Here is a 15,671-nt window from a genome sequence, read left to right as displayed (position 1 = left end):
TTGGTCCAGGAGATCCAAACTCACCTCTGGTTTAAATTATCCAAATTGTCTTGGAAAAATGGAAGAGAGGGAATTGCTCATGCATCCAACAGCTATTCCTGATCACTCAAGGGACTCTCCACGTGGCCAGGAAAGAAGGGCTCACCCACCTTAGTTTAAGTCCACCGTGCTTGTGCCTATGCTTTTTTAAATTATTATTAAAGTACAGTATTTTCATCATAAAACTTATTCATAAATATCGGATTTTGAAATTTTAAAGTACTTAGTTGAGGGGAAGGATTGGAGAATTCTGTTGAAATGTATTCACACAAATGCTGTGCAAAAGTATTAACATCAGACTCTTCCTCTCAAAGGTTAGAAGATGAAAAGAAAATTCCCAACATGCAGAACCACCCCGCATGCCATCCCTGCTATTATGCTGAGCAGTATGTTATCACTAGGTTTGTGGGATGAAGTAATATGCTTGAGACAGTTGCCCTTGAGAGACAAAAAACAAAGATATAATATCTTGACTGGACAGATGGAGGGACAGAATCTGAGCTCCTATTACACACTACCATCTGGAAGACATTTAGCACAGAATGACCCAATTTTTACTTACTTACACACACACACACACACACACAAAATCACAATTCATCTTTTATTGACAAGCATTCAGACCCAAAAGTAAAATAAGATGGCTAATAGTGTTAGAGAAAAGGGCTTTGAAATTATTTTAAGGCAAACATTAGGACATTGTTGAAGAATCTGTTGTGCCAGTTTGATTATTTAAGGGAAGAAATAGAAAGGAAGCACCATGTGTAGCAAGGACATTTTTTAACATAATGTCACAAAACAGCTGTTCTGTGCTAACTACAAAAAGAAACATGGCAATATGGATGTGTAAGATAAACAGGTGTATTGTATTGTATCAAGACAGAAAAACTAGAAATGAGAGAGATCATTGCTCTTGCAAAATAATACAATTTTTGTTGTTGTTCATAAAGAGTGATATATTCAACACTGTAATGTGGTTCACATGACATGACAGCCCACTGTGGCAGCAGCACTGTTTTTGCATGACGCCTGCCTTGCCATAAGTTGTCATGTTGTGCAAACCCAGGTGGCAGGGATTATTAGAGGGTGAGACAACCCTCAAATAACTCATGGTTTGTTTGAGCAGTTAAACTGATGGAGGCCACTGCAATCCAGGCCAGTATGTGCGTACACACACACATTCAGGAAAGTGCAATGAATGCACGTTGTGTGTCTTTCATTGCATGTTCACACAATGGGAAGATGCAATTAGCCTGTTCTAGTCAGAAAGCCACCCTGTGTGAATCTAACTGTTAGTTTGCACTTCTGAATGAATACTCTGTATTTCACAAATCCGGAATGAGGCAGATGGCTCTCAGGCCATTAACTCCTTCCATTTTTTGCCATTCTAGCAGAAGCATATTTAGTGTCCAAGAAGGGAATTACGTAACTGCCTACATACACACATACCATATGGTAAGGGTGCTTTTAAAATACCCATCTGGAAATGAAGGATTGCTCAAACTGGTAATTGATGATGAATTAGGATAAGTAGGGAATTGACCCATCCCAAACTGCCCCTCTCCTTCCAGGACTCACTTGGGATTTATTTGCTGCCATAGAATATTGCCATTTGATGGCATAGAAAATGCATTTGATCAGAGTTGCCTGCACAAAAAAATTAATCCAGGTATTCATGCAGATGACATATCATGTTTACATTTTTAATAATATAAAGAGAAATGAACTTATCAGCATTGTTTGATCATAATTCAAAATGGTGTCACAATCTTCAATAGACGGAAACAGATGTGCCCTTTTTGCCCGTACCCTCTTTTCTCCACCTAAAGGAGCTGCCAGAGCTAATAACTGGCATAACTGAACAGCTGCAGAAAGTAGCCGATTCTTGAGCACGGATTCTCTCTGCTAAGCTCTAACAGAGGCAATGGAGAAGCTACTAATTTTCCCTACATGCTTAAATGCCACAACTCCATCCAACATGGAAACACGACACATAACGTTATGGCCCTTGGGACTCCTGAGCAGATGGTATACATCTACGACTTGGCTTGTACGAAGGCCTTGCTACAACACTGCAGGAGCAATATGCTTGGCAGACTCCCAGACTGCACTGTTGGGACAGATAGTTGAAGAGGTCCTATTTTCTGCAACGTTTGAAAGTACTTTCTAACATCAAGTATATAACGCATTAAGTCATCTGGTAGCAATGCTGTTCTCCTCGACATCTCTACCTTTTTAATCATACATCTCAGAGATCTGCAGCAGTGTGAATTGGCTGAGACAATGTTATTTTAAAAACACTGCTTTTAAGCTATTTCATTCATTGTTCTAAAAAAAAGTAATGTATTGGAAAATATCCCCTCCCACCCCACCCCATTTTACCTAAAATGTCCATTTTAGGCTTCAGAAAGAAAAAGAAAAAAAATTCTGCTCCTGAATTTTTTCATTCCCTACATCCTCCTGTCACATCTTAAGAACCCTATGCTTTTGTGCCGTTCCCATGTAGTTCCTAGTCATATCAACAAACACTAGGAAACTACGTTCAAATATAACTTATAGTCAGACATGATCATAGCAAATAAAGTTGTCAGCATTTGTGTTGTGCTTACAAGAAAAAGCATGGCATATTAAATGTGAGTGTGGATGAAAGAAGGTGTACATGTTTGGTCCAATAAAGGCATATCTTTAATTCTCCACTACCTAATTGCATGAAGCCAAGAGAGAACACACTGTTTTATCAGATTTCTGAAGAACAAGCAAGTCTGCCTTGCTACAAGCCATGACCAAATATTTTGGTGGTAAGGTTCTTTGAAAAGTCTATCTGTTAGTGAAGCTTTTCAGTTCTTATTTCTTTCACAATAAGCATTTCTTCTAACACATCCTTTCTGGAGAATGTTCAAAAGACATTTGGATAATATAGCTCCATCTCAGTCTCTTATCTCTGCTGTGAATCTAGACAATGTAGGATCAAAAATTTAGTGGGGGTGGGAACACACAAGACAACCAAGCCATGGGCAATAAAAAAAAACACAAAACCAGAAACATGATCTCACAGCCTGGCTGCTTGATAAGCCAACTGTAAGAAATATCTAACCAAAAGCAAAGGGTAATCAGCTCTCATGACTAAAATGCAGAATGCAACAAAAGCCATGGTTTTGAATCTACACTTGTTTTTCAAAAGGTCTGCCAAGAATGGCCAAAAAGGTCTAAAAAACATTGAGCATTCTCCCATGTGTGCACAAAGGGTACTTCTTCCTGCCAACTGCCAAGTCTTTTGCCCCAGGATGATTCATACCAATTCAGGACAAATGCCACTCTCATCAGAAGTGCCTTTCTGAGATTGCAGCCTACATCCACAGCTGTTTTAATTCTGGATTCCAATAAGCAAGAGGCACTGAATTAGCACATTTTATTTATTTATTTATAATATGTATATACCACTCCCTATCCGAAGATTTCGGAGTGTTGAATAAATGGAATGAAAGAATAAAAATGGGGGTGGGCTGGGAACCATCATTAAAAAAAAAAACATTTTAAAAGAATACGGTACAGATTGAACTATGGCCAGTCTTTCTGGAAAAGCTTCATTGAACAATAACATTTTCAGGATGCACCAAAAACAATACAACGTTGGCACCTGCCTGACTCTGAAGGAAGGGAGTTCCATAGGAAGGGGGGCACTACACTGAAGGCTCTTCTCGTGGACTCCAATCGGTCCATGTGGAATCACCAGGAACATGCCCTCAGATGCCCTAAATGGCCGGGTAAGTTGGTGAAGGAATCATAGAATAGGAATCATAGAATAGTACAGTTGGAAAAAGGCTAAAAGGCCATCGAGTCCAACCCCCTGCTTAATGCAGGAAGGTGCTCTCTCAGGTATCCTTGTCACAAGTTGTTTAGGGCTTTGTATATACCCTATTTCCAGTCCACTTCAGAAGAACCACCACTCATTACCACTTGGGTATTTCCAATCAGTCAGCAGTCTGCAGTTACAAAGCCATTGGCAGCCTGTTGCTCTGGGGACCACTGAATGACCGGAATGGACGTAGAGGTGATGAGAGGTGGACTTATAACCACAACTAATTTCTTATCCTACCTTGTTGCAATCAGCTCAGCAGAAACCAGAGCAGTATCATGTCCATCAGAGAGAACTATGGTTTTTGGCTCTTTGGAAAGATCCACATCAGGCACCAATTTTATGACATCGCCAGGAGCTGAAGAACTGCATAAAATGACAGAGGGAAAATACATATTAAGATACCCTTCTGAAACTACTCTTTCCCCCCCTTTTTTTTTACAAGCAGTATTTATCAAAAATTGGCAACTATACTGCTGGGCAATTTGTGTGGATAATAACTTCAAAATACCTAATAGAAAATTAATATTCAAACTTCTCCAGCAGTCACTTGCTTCTATCACCAGCTTCCTATATCCCTCAACTCTCACAGTCCTTCTCTAAAAGCTCCCTAGACTGTTCCTGAATTTGAAACCCAAAGCTGATTTGGTACCAAAGCTTACCTCTCTGCCAGGACAGATCTACAAAAGAATATGCTAATATAAACCATTCGACACTCTTGTTTTTATGTTCCCTACTCATGATGAGCTTTTCTAAGTCAAAGAGATAGCAATTTGATATTTTCCTTTAACAAGGGAAAGCTATTAATTCACTGTTAAATCTTGTCTTTAGTAGAGTTGGGAGAGAAGAAAACACATCCAGATGGACCAGGCTATGCAGGCCGATAGGGCAAGGACCTATTAAAGGCCTGAAAATAACTGGGATCACACAACACAATAACCTACACTCAAGGGCTGAGTATGGGTTGAGTGTGAGTTACACTGAACCAGGGGTTGTTGTTGAACCGGGGTTGTTATGTCATCTAAATCCAGTCACAATAAAGCATGGTTTGTTAACTATGAACAACCCACAATTTACACCCAACAACAAATCATGGGTTTTCTTCATGGGTTGTTCATGGTGTGAACCCAGTCATTATCAACTTGACATTTTATTTTCTTCTACTGCCAATTAACAAGACAACAGAATGTAAAACTTCAATATTGCACTAACAGAGCAGAAAAGAAGGTCAATACATTGTCGCGGAGAGATAGTCCAGGAGGCTTGGATTCAGAATTCATCTCCAACACCAATTTGTTGCCTTGGTATAGACAGAATAATATACACGGAATAATGGGCTCAAGTTACTGGATGCCAGATTTCAGCTGGACATCAGGAAAAATTTCCTCGCTGTCAGAGCAGTACAACAATGGAACCAGTTATCTAGGGAGGTTGTGGGCTCTCCCATACTAGAGGCATTCAAGAGGCAGCTGGACAACCATCTGTCAGAGTGGATTCCTGCACTGAGCGGAGGGGGCGGGTTTGGACTTGATGGCCTTATAGGCCCCTTCCAACTCTATTCTATGATTCTATATAATACTACCACTTGCTTAACCATAGTTAAAAGAAAAAAGCAACTGGGGAGAGATCGACACACTGACGAGTTCACACACCATGACAACCCACATTCAAGACTGGGTTGGTTGTGGGCTGTCGTTGAACTGTGGGTTGGGTTGTGCTTGTGCAAACCCAGCTGGGTTAAGCAACAATAGTTTGTTAACCACAAAGAATTTGTTGTTGGGTCGTGAACTGTGGGGTTTTTGTGACTACCACCTGTACAACCGGAGTAAAAATAATCTGCCTCAGAAATATTTTGAAGGTAACCACAATAAAGATTTTTAAGCACTTTGGATACAAAGGGTGCAATCTTATGCATGTTCAGGCAGAAAGAAGTCCTACAACTCACAGCATGGCTGGGGAATGCTGGGAGTTGTAGGACTTCTTTCTGGCTAAACGTTCATAGGATTTTGTCCTAAATGCTTTAAAAGTAAGTTGGAACCCTACCCTTCTCACAGAGAGCCTATGTGATAGGCTGACTGGCCTGATCAAGGGATCTCTTGGATGGGATTTGAATCTGCATCTCCCCTCTTCAAGTTTATTGAGAGTAGCAAAAGGCCAAAGGAAAAAAAATCAAACTAGGGACATGAACCCCCAAGTATTTAAAGTTAGAAAATCTTAAGTCCAATGTAAACCAAGCGGATTTGAGAATTTTTTCAAATCTGAAGTTTAAATATTTGGGTCAGCTCCATTGGAAAAATTAATAATAATTACAAAATGTTTGACAAACTCCTCGACACACTCTCACCCATATGAGGAATGTCCTGTGCAAACAGAATTTTCAGAACAAAGCAACCTCTAAGGCAACTCTTGACAAGAGGCGATGAATAATAAAATCCTTTTCAATCTGCTAGATAAATTCTTGGGGAACACTCGGAAGGAAAAACTGCTTCCAAAATGTGCTTAGGATTGTGTATCTACTGTGACTGAAACAGCTAGGGAAAAATGCTTCACACTTTTAACTACCAGCTGCTTAACAACAGCTGCAACTAGAACACAGTAAATGCATTCAAAAGATCAATGGACTCAGCCTGCAAATCAAGTCACCAGTGGGGTAATGCTTTGATCAGCAACCACACACTCCTTTCTCATCTGCTGCAGCAGTTTGCAGGTATCTGGGTCAAGCTTGTAGAGACTGCACATGTTTACCGATCTGAAAGCACACTTTTAGCATTAGGGGATAGCGAACACACAACAACAGTAACATCATGGAAGCACATAGACAAGCAGGTAGTAAATGTTATGGAGTATTTGAAAAGTTTCCCCAAAATTTCTGAATGAGTTATAAGTGTAGTCACAGTATTTATAACATGCAATACTTGTCTAAGTCTGCCATGATGATCACCATTAATTTTCACATGTCTTATTTAGTTATAACAATAGCAGCTCATCAACACAAAGTAACTCATGAGACAACTCTTGCTTTTGGCACTTGAGAATATGGTTTATTTATTTATTTATTTTATTACATTTATATACTGCCCCACAGCCGAAGCTCTCTGGGCGGTTTCCCAATCACCCACAGTCCAGATGTCCAATGCATTTTAATCTGCAGTGTTCCACTTCAGTCCACACTGCTAACAATGCATCACAGCAATCCTAGCTGCTGCTGTGACCATTCCAAAAAGTACTGCTGCTGTGATTATTCAAAGAGATGAAAAGCTTAATTGTGCATCACCAGTTCAAGACTGCACTCCCTCCAAGAGAGTGAAGGCAGATGTGAATCAGGCGGTGTCACTTAGAGCACTATTGGCAGCCAACTGATGGTGTAAAAAGGCCTGGAGGCAGCTCCTTGATCTGAATCCTAATAATATAGCTATAATTAATCCCACTTAACCTCTCCATATATTTAAGTTATCTACAAAACATTGCCAAAAAGTTCTAACCGACTAGGGAGGTTGCAACAAATATTAACTCCGTACTGTACAATGCTACTAGCTAGGAAGCTTTTGTAAGCAGAAATGATGTTGCCAAAGGCTGGAATATTTGGACATCTGCTGAGGTCCACAGTTCAGTAAAGGGCCCAGCCCTCTAGCCCTGCTCCTCTTCCTTGTTCATGTTTCTCCCTGTTCAGCTGTCCTCTTCAAGCTTATGTAAAATGACAAGAGAAAGAAAATGGAGCAGCAACAGCAGCCTTCACCCGCCTTGTCATCTCCTTCTGGACTATTGGTGTGGAGAGGGTGGTGACAGCCACAAGAAATATCAGAATATCTTGCCCATGAATCCCACAAAACCTGGACTTGACACTGAGGAGGCCTCACTAAATTCTCTGATGTAGACCTATTTCTTAACTCCGGCTCTTTCATATATAACAGAAGACAAATATTCTTTGATATGGCATTCTGTCATAATCCATAACTGAACTACCCTGAATCTTGTGCAGACTAAATAGCAGAAGCTGAGCATAACTTTCCTTATTGAAAGAAACATACAGTATTTTAAAACGTAGCACTTTTAGATACTGAGTTTCTGTTTTACATAAAACTATGCTGTTTTCTTCCTCTCCTGAAATTACTTAATATCAAGTGATCCAGTGAATTCTATTGAATGGCTCATAAATGAGCAGTTTTAAGATAAGAACCTAACTTGCAATGGAAAGTAACTTCATGATGCTTTCAAAGCCTTATGCTAACAATGCTGAGGCAGGATAGCTTTATCATCTGGGTAGCTTTACCAGCATGAACAAATTAGTATTAAAAATTCAAAGCTTAAATCTATCTATCTGACTATCTACCTATCTTTTATCTCTTCAAACTTTTATCCCTTCAAACTACTGACCCCTGCAATGTAAACTTTTGAGACTTTGCTCCAGAACTGGTAATGTTCTCAACTTGTGCTCTGGGTAACTCAAAGGAATCATACAGCTGGAGTGTGACTTGCAGGCCATCTAATTGGTGCAGGAAATCCAAAGCTAGAGCATTACCAACAGAAAACCTCCAACAATGGAGAGACCACCATCCCTCTAGATAATTGGTTCTATTGTCAAACGAATCTTACTGTCCTGTGTCTTACTGCCCAAGACACATTGCAGCACGTTCCAACTCATCCATGGTGTTTTAAACATGGCCTTTAAAATACTCAAAACTCCTGATTTGACTGCCATGAAAAATCCACATCAACTGTCTTTTTCTGTTTTTAAAGAAGAAAAATAAAGATAAAAAAAGATAAAAACCAAACTCCCCAACATATTCAAGTAGCCATCCAATTCTTGTTGAGGTCATTCTGTTTCCAACATTGTATTCACATTTCTAATAAGCGAACAATACCAAACAGCAAGTATATCACAATCTAAAACCAAGGAGCAATAAACCAATTGTGATAGATAAAATGGTGAAGACGAATACTATCCAAAAAGTCTGATAATGTTACTTTATCTATACAGGCTTCAAATATAAAGCCATTTAGCAATAGAAAAGTGTCAAATCAAGTTTAACAATAGCATTCAATACCAGAACTATAGGCCTTCTTCAGCAGTCTAGTATATAAAAGGGTATATGAAAAGATATTAAAAGAAATACATATATAATACACACATATTACAATCCAAATTTCTCATACCTATTAACAATATAGAATACTGTGGTACATAACTGTGTCAACTGCAATTTATATATAAAATTTAAACCCCACTTCCCAAATATGTGATAAAATATAAAAAATATATTATGTGTTTAAAATCCCTCACCAATTCAAGCACAAATTCAAGGGCTGTGCCAAACCAAAAACAATATATAAACATGCCACAGCATACTTATATCTGAATACTGTAAAACCGAAAGGGGCCCTAGGTTCCACTGTCAATATATAATTCTGAAAGAGGCAAGAAATTGTAGTGAAAACAAATTCATAGATGGAAAGTTATCATTTTGAAACAAATTTTAAATGCACAATTTTCCATATAGAGATACTTTTGTAATTGCACAGACCAGAAGGTTAACCAAAATACTAATGGAATCACTCAAGAGGCTTCCTTTCCAGCAACCTATGAACTATCACAAAAACTGAGAACTGCAATCACAGATGTGGTTACTAGAGCCATTTAGAACTACAGTTGGTTCCTTAAACAGCACCCACCAAAATAAACCTATTACCAGAAGTTGTAACAGAACCTTCACATAACACATATATTTCACTGTGTTTTAACACATAACCATTTAGTCCATTCAGCCAACTGGAGATTTAGGGCACAAGGTATGTTTTTGACAGAAAAAGTTCAACAACTCCCAGTTGAGCTGGCCCAGTTGGTTTATTCCTTTTTCCATTTCAAATAAACATGAATCTCAAGTAAAGACAGAAGCAAATGTTACCATAGAGAAACTGATTATTAAAGATAATCTTAAAGGAAGCAACACAGCATACTAGCCTCCCTACCAAGTAACCACAACACACATAGTTGGGAACAAAGAGGTCAAAGAACAATCAGATGACGATTGTATCTGCAGATGAAAACACGATTTTATGGCAGCCTTCTGGAATCTTGGCAAGCTAGGAAAATCTTTTGCCAGGTGATGAGATTAGTCAGAAATACATGATTAGGAGTGGGGCCGAACTCCACCTCTGTGGTACCCATTCCAGGCACACACCTTACATAGTTCAGAAGTTATTCACCCAGCTTCAAGTTATTGCAGTGGGGACAAGGGGAAAAAATCTAAGGTGAGTCACTAAATATAAAAGAGAAGATTGAATTACAGAATAGCACACATACATTGCAATTTACAACCAATCCAAACAGATCTGCCTGTGCTGCAGCCAAGTGAAAAATCAATGGCTAAAATTATTTATTGCAGATAACAGGTGTAATTAGTCTAGAATTGGCCAACGGAAGCCACCAAGACCATCTTGGAGAAATCGTGCTTGACAGTGCAAACCTATGCTTGCCTACTGGAAAGTAAGTCACATGGATTTCAATGTGATTTACTCCTGTATAGGATTGCAGTCTAAATGAGCTGGGGGGGGTGGGGGAATGGAGTATGCTCTTTAGGCCCATGGTATCTTTCTATCTGAACATGCATTTATGTCACCATCAATGACACTAGCATGGCAAAGAAGCTACAACAGTCTTTGTTTCAACCCCACAAGAGGCTTAGATCAAAATACTGCCCCACTCCACAAAGTGCACTGGGTTCTACTGCATGAAGTAGCTCAGTGGTAGAACATCTCTTTTGCATGAAGAAGGCCCCAGGTTTGAATCCTGGCATCTCCAGGTAGGATTAGAAGAACCCCTGCCTGGAACTCTGGAGAGCCACTGCTAGACAGTGTCAACAATAATGGGCCAGACGGACCAATGGACTGACTCAGTATAAGGCTGCTTCTCATGATCTTCTCTCTGCCCAACTAACCTCACATAGTTGTTTTAAGGATATTGGAACTATCCTTGGACTTAGTGACAATCCAAAGTAAATCTGATCTCCCACGCGAACATTTCTTAAACTGAAGGTTGGGTCCCACCAGTCGGTCTCAGCCTACTTTCAGGTGGGTCTTAGCAGTGCAGACTGTGCTCTTTGCTTGACTGTCCTGTGCCATGGCTATAGACAAGTATGGCAGCAGAAGATGGTTAGAGAGCAAGGGTAATTGTTTTAATTAAAAAACAAAAAACTTGGAATAAAGAGGAAGGGGATAACAGAGGGAAGCTGTTATACAATGCTGCACAAGGCATGGGTGAAAGAAATTGGCAGCGTAGGAGGGAGAGGTTGCAAGTTAAGTGTGAAAGGAGAAGTGGAAGAAATGACAGGAGTTGAGTAAGGATACTTTGAGAGGACAGTGGAAGGAAGGAGGCAAATAATAAAAAGACTTTTTTACTTAGAACTTCTGGATCAGCAAATTCTGGTTGAAATGCGGAGTCTGAGTAATGATTAGGGATTTCGGATGAATCTAGTTTGGGGGTGGAGTTTGGAAAGTTTTTGCCAGCTCAGGCCTCTGGACTGCCAACTCACAATCCCTGAGCTACCTTGACTCAGTTGCAACTTTGCGCAAATCCCTATTTGCACAAAATCACGGGTGGGAACATCTATAGAAATCACAATTTATGCAAATTTGCAGCAGTAAATAGTACAATTTCCACAAAAATGCAGGTACAAATGGTCCTTTACACCTGCAGTTTTGCATAAATTGTGCTATTTGCAGCTGTGAATTTGCATAAACTGCGACCTCTGTAAATATTCCCAACTGCAGTTTTGGGCAAAATCATGGCTCCTGGGTAAAAAAAAAAGTCGCGAGTTCTTGCCAGGTGCCTGCGAACCATCCGGTGGCTCACCCCACACACCCGCCAGTGTCAGGCAACCAGCTGAAGTCCAGTGAGCAGAGGATGTGGGGAAGTTCTCCCTCCCCTCGTAATGATATCTCCAGATCCAACACCTATACTTCACTTGAGGAAAGCTGAGCTATGGAACTCCCTGCTACAAGGAAAAAGCTGTGGCAAAGAAAGTAGCAATTTCCAAAGAGGGATTAGATATTAATACAAACAGATATCAGTAATTGAGAATTAAGCTATACTCCACCTCCGCCACCATTTTGTGACTGGCTCCACCCCTGAACTACCATTTTTTGTCTGGTGGGCCTCAATCACTTTCAGCTCTCTTAAAGAAGGCCCCAGATTGAGAACCCCTGCCCCATGCAATCCAAACCCACAGGAGTCACAAAAGGAGAGTTAATAGTACATTTTCAGCCAGAAGGCTCAAATCACTCTATAGTACAGACAGTAAAAAGTAAAAGGATTCACAACACTCCAATGATATAAATAATGCAAGTTGAGGCTAGGCAGCAGATTTTAGAGTCATGTGTGAAAACAGCTTTACAGCCAGTTAGTGCGAGTTTTTGAGACACTTATTTTCAGGTAGGTATATAATTGGAGCCACTTAAGCACCACTGAAATAAATAGAGCAGAAGTAATAGCCCGATCCTGTGCATATTTATGCGAAAGTAAGTCCCAATGAATTCAGTGAGATGTACCCCACCAAGTAAGTGCATATAGAATGGAGTCCTAAAGCTACAAGTCTATACACACTTACCAGGAAGTCAGCTCAGTGAGACTGTACCTCTGAATAGCCACACATAGCAATGCACTGTGAAGTGCTTAAGGATCTGGCCTCAATCCAGATGGAGGCTCCTAGCACTTGCATTCAGAAGGCACAGAAGCAACAGTTCTATGTTTTTCCCTTTAATGGATTTTGTGGATAAGGGGGAAAAATGGAAGAAGTGGTGAGAAAACCTGAGAAGACCTTAAAAGATCTCAAAACCCCGCCATAAACATCCATGAATAAGTTAGGAACATGACACAATCAAAGCCTCTCAGTCTTACCATAAATCAAAATTCATCTTAAATGCTAACATTTTGGCTTAAGTTCATGGATCACAATATGGGACAATTGCTTTAAAGGTTCAGAAATGTTCCTAATTAAAGGTTCCAAATGTCCCAAAAGTTAAAGCCAGACCCGCTACAAGAAAAGTTTATGAGCATCACTTACAATGAATATGCTTAACCCATTTGCCCCATTACTACTCCAATAAACAGCCATCCTTATAAATGTCGTTTAGTAACAGAAACAGCAAAGCACTTGCTCTTCCTTGTGCTGTGACTAGCTAGGGTTTTTTTGTTTTTAAAGCCTCCAATTTACAGCTCATAAAACTAAAAGACAGAAGTTTCGCTGCCCAACACAAGCCACCGCGTCTCCATGGAACTGGTAAACACATCTCGTGAGTCAGGGAAATGCAGGCACATTTTAAAGCAACGTGCACAACTGTCTTCAGCTACCAGGATATAAAGGCCATTTTTCCCATTTAATTTGCGGGTGTGTGTGTGTGGCAGGGTTGAGTGACTGTGTGAGAAGGAAAAAGAGCACCCACATACCACATGGAATATAACTGAGGGAGGGGGAAGGAAGGGAAAAGTTTGAATCGAAAAGAAAATTCAAGTGACATCTTAAAGAAGAATAGGGTTTTTTTTAATAAGCTCTAACCCCACCCCACTCCACTAATTCCAACCACTTGCAAGATCTGAACGCCAAAACAAATCAAACTTACCAAAGTTAAAGAAAAGGGGCGGGAGAACCCGCTATCACTGCACTCTTGGATCTTCATCTGCTTTAAGACAAAACCCAAACACCAGAAGCCATCACCCTCCGACGCAGAGCCGATTCCATTCGGGAAAGCGCTTGGTGAAAATAGTAATAACGAACAAACAAACCCCTTTCAGTCACAAACCAGCGGCTCTAATATGCCCAAGTCTTCTCCCTGTGGAACCCAGCAGAACTCAAAACTTTTCTCACACACGAGGGATGGGGGGAGGAAACCCCAGCCGAAGGAGGAATCCCCAAGCTCTGGCGTGCGGCGTTGCCTACCCCCTCTGAACGGAAAGCGGTTGGAAAGTTGAACCACACAAAAGGCCAATGGCTATTTAAAAAAAAAAAAAAAAAGAAGATCCCGGAGGCGCCCAGCTTAAGAGGCTCCTCCCTTGCTTCTCCCAGAGGAGAAGCGAGCATCTAGCCAAGCAGCAGTTGTTCCGGAGGCATCCGACCGAGGCTGCTTGGCGGTCGCTGGAATGTCGGCGCGCCGCAGCCCCCGACTCTTTTTAGGAAACATTCGCAACCTCCTGCAGAAGAATCGATCCCGAAAACTCCTTGGTGCTACTGAATTCGCAAGAATCTGGAGTTCACGCTGGCTCCTTCTTCCTCATTTAGTGCGTGTGGATGCCAGTGGAAACAAAACACGTGTGTGTGTGTGTGTGTGAGAGAGAGAGAGAGAGAGAGAGAGAGAGAGACTGTGTGTGTATATATATAAATAAATAATTATATAAATTTATTTATTTATTTATTTATTATTCCTCTCTCTCTCTCTCTCTCTCTCTCCCTCTCCCTCTCTCTCCCTCCTTCTCTCCAGCGCCTACCGGAGTTGCTTTCCAGGACTTTTTGAGTCATGACAGGCTGTTCTGAATGTTCGAAACACTTTCCACTCGACATGACAAATTAGGCACACACTCACACACACCCTTATACAACGTTAGAACATCCCAACCGGGATCATTTTTATCTCCAGGCCTTTCATTTTAACACTTCCTGCCCTCCCCCAGAGTGATATTTGATGAGGGCTATTGTTAAGAAGCGAGGACAACATGAAAGACATTGCCTGAGGGCGGGGCAGGTTGCCTGAGCACCACCACTCCAAGACTTCAGCTTTATTTGCCTGTAATCGTGTAAACAGCCTCAGATTGTGGCACCGGCCTCTGGAATTTCAACACGCTGGACCTACAACATCTTGGCATAGGCGTTTACTAATAGTAAAAGTTAGCTATCTAAGTTTGTATAATTTTTTTTAAAAAATGTTTGCTACAAAAAAATCTAACAGAGCAATCCTGTATATGTTTACTCAGAAGTAAACATATATGGGATTGATTTCTGTAGGAATAGGATTGCAGGTACCATTCTGGAATTTAACATTGGGGTGTTTGACACTTAAATATGGTACTGTTGGTATCTCTGTGGGGAAAGTACTGTGAGAAAAATAAGTCTGGGTCTGAGTTGGATGTAGCGTTATTAATGTTAAATTCAACTAAATGCAATTGAGGTTGTGCATTCTACAATAGAGCACATACACCTTGGTTTAGTCTAACCATACTATTGAGACACAGTGTAGTGGAGTGGGCAGAGACTTAGATTCTGGGGAAATCGTGTTTCCTTACCGTTGCTTTTCTGCCTGCACATTTGTCCCTCATTACTTCCTCTTTCAAAAGTAATCAACTTGCACATGGCCCAGTCAGTGGGCCATTTTGATCGGGCTGCTTCTCCTGCGCACAGAAGGAGATAGCGGCAACTTCCGTCTCAAAAAGTACAAATTGATTCGGATAAATTGGGGGGGAGGGTTTGTCAAATGAAGAAGACTAGAAGGGGTGGGACACAGCGAGAAAGACCCACAAAAATCTGTGAGTCTTCAGCAACGAGCATGCAATAAAACACTCCTCTGATGACGCTCTTGGGTTCAAATCCTCACCCAGACCCAATACCAAAACTCATTCTGTGACCTTCTGCCAGTTACTAGCTAAATCTGCTTACCAGATCTGCTGTGAAGATAAATTGGGACAATCCCCATACATGCTACCTTGCTTCTTAGAAGAGTTTGAGAGGTGAGCACATGTTTAGTTTGTAAAAAGTGAGATAGACACAGTAAAATAGTACAAATGGTCTCCATA

At 40.6% G+C, this 15,671-nt stretch overlaps 1 protein-coding gene across 6 annotated transcripts in view; it reads right to left on the bottom strand.

Annotated features, from left to right (window-relative positions):
- Window positions 1–15,671, bottom strand: part of TACC2 (transforming acidic coiled-coil containing protein 2) — a 157,354-nt gene that overhangs the window by 104,672 nt on the left and 37,011 nt on the right. For all 6 annotated transcript variants that reach the window (XM_063132753.1, XM_063132754.1, XM_063132749.1 and 3 more), the window contains one exon: window positions 4,136–4,261. In XM_063132753.1, coding sequence (XP_062988823.1) covers window positions 4,136–4,261 — 126 coding nt within the window. The remainder of the gene's footprint in view (window positions 1–4,135; window positions 4,262–15,671) is intronic.

The sequence above is a fragment of the Elgaria multicarinata genome, chromosome 8 (assembly GCF_023053635.1).
Source record: "Elgaria multicarinata webbii isolate HBS135686 ecotype San Diego chromosome 8, rElgMul1.1.pri, whole genome shotgun sequence".
NCBI classification, from domain to species: Eukaryota; Metazoa; Chordata; class Lepidosauria; order Squamata; family Anguidae; genus Elgaria; species Elgaria multicarinata.
Note: the sequence above shows the minus strand (reverse complement) of the source record. Positions and strands in the feature narration are given on the sequence as shown.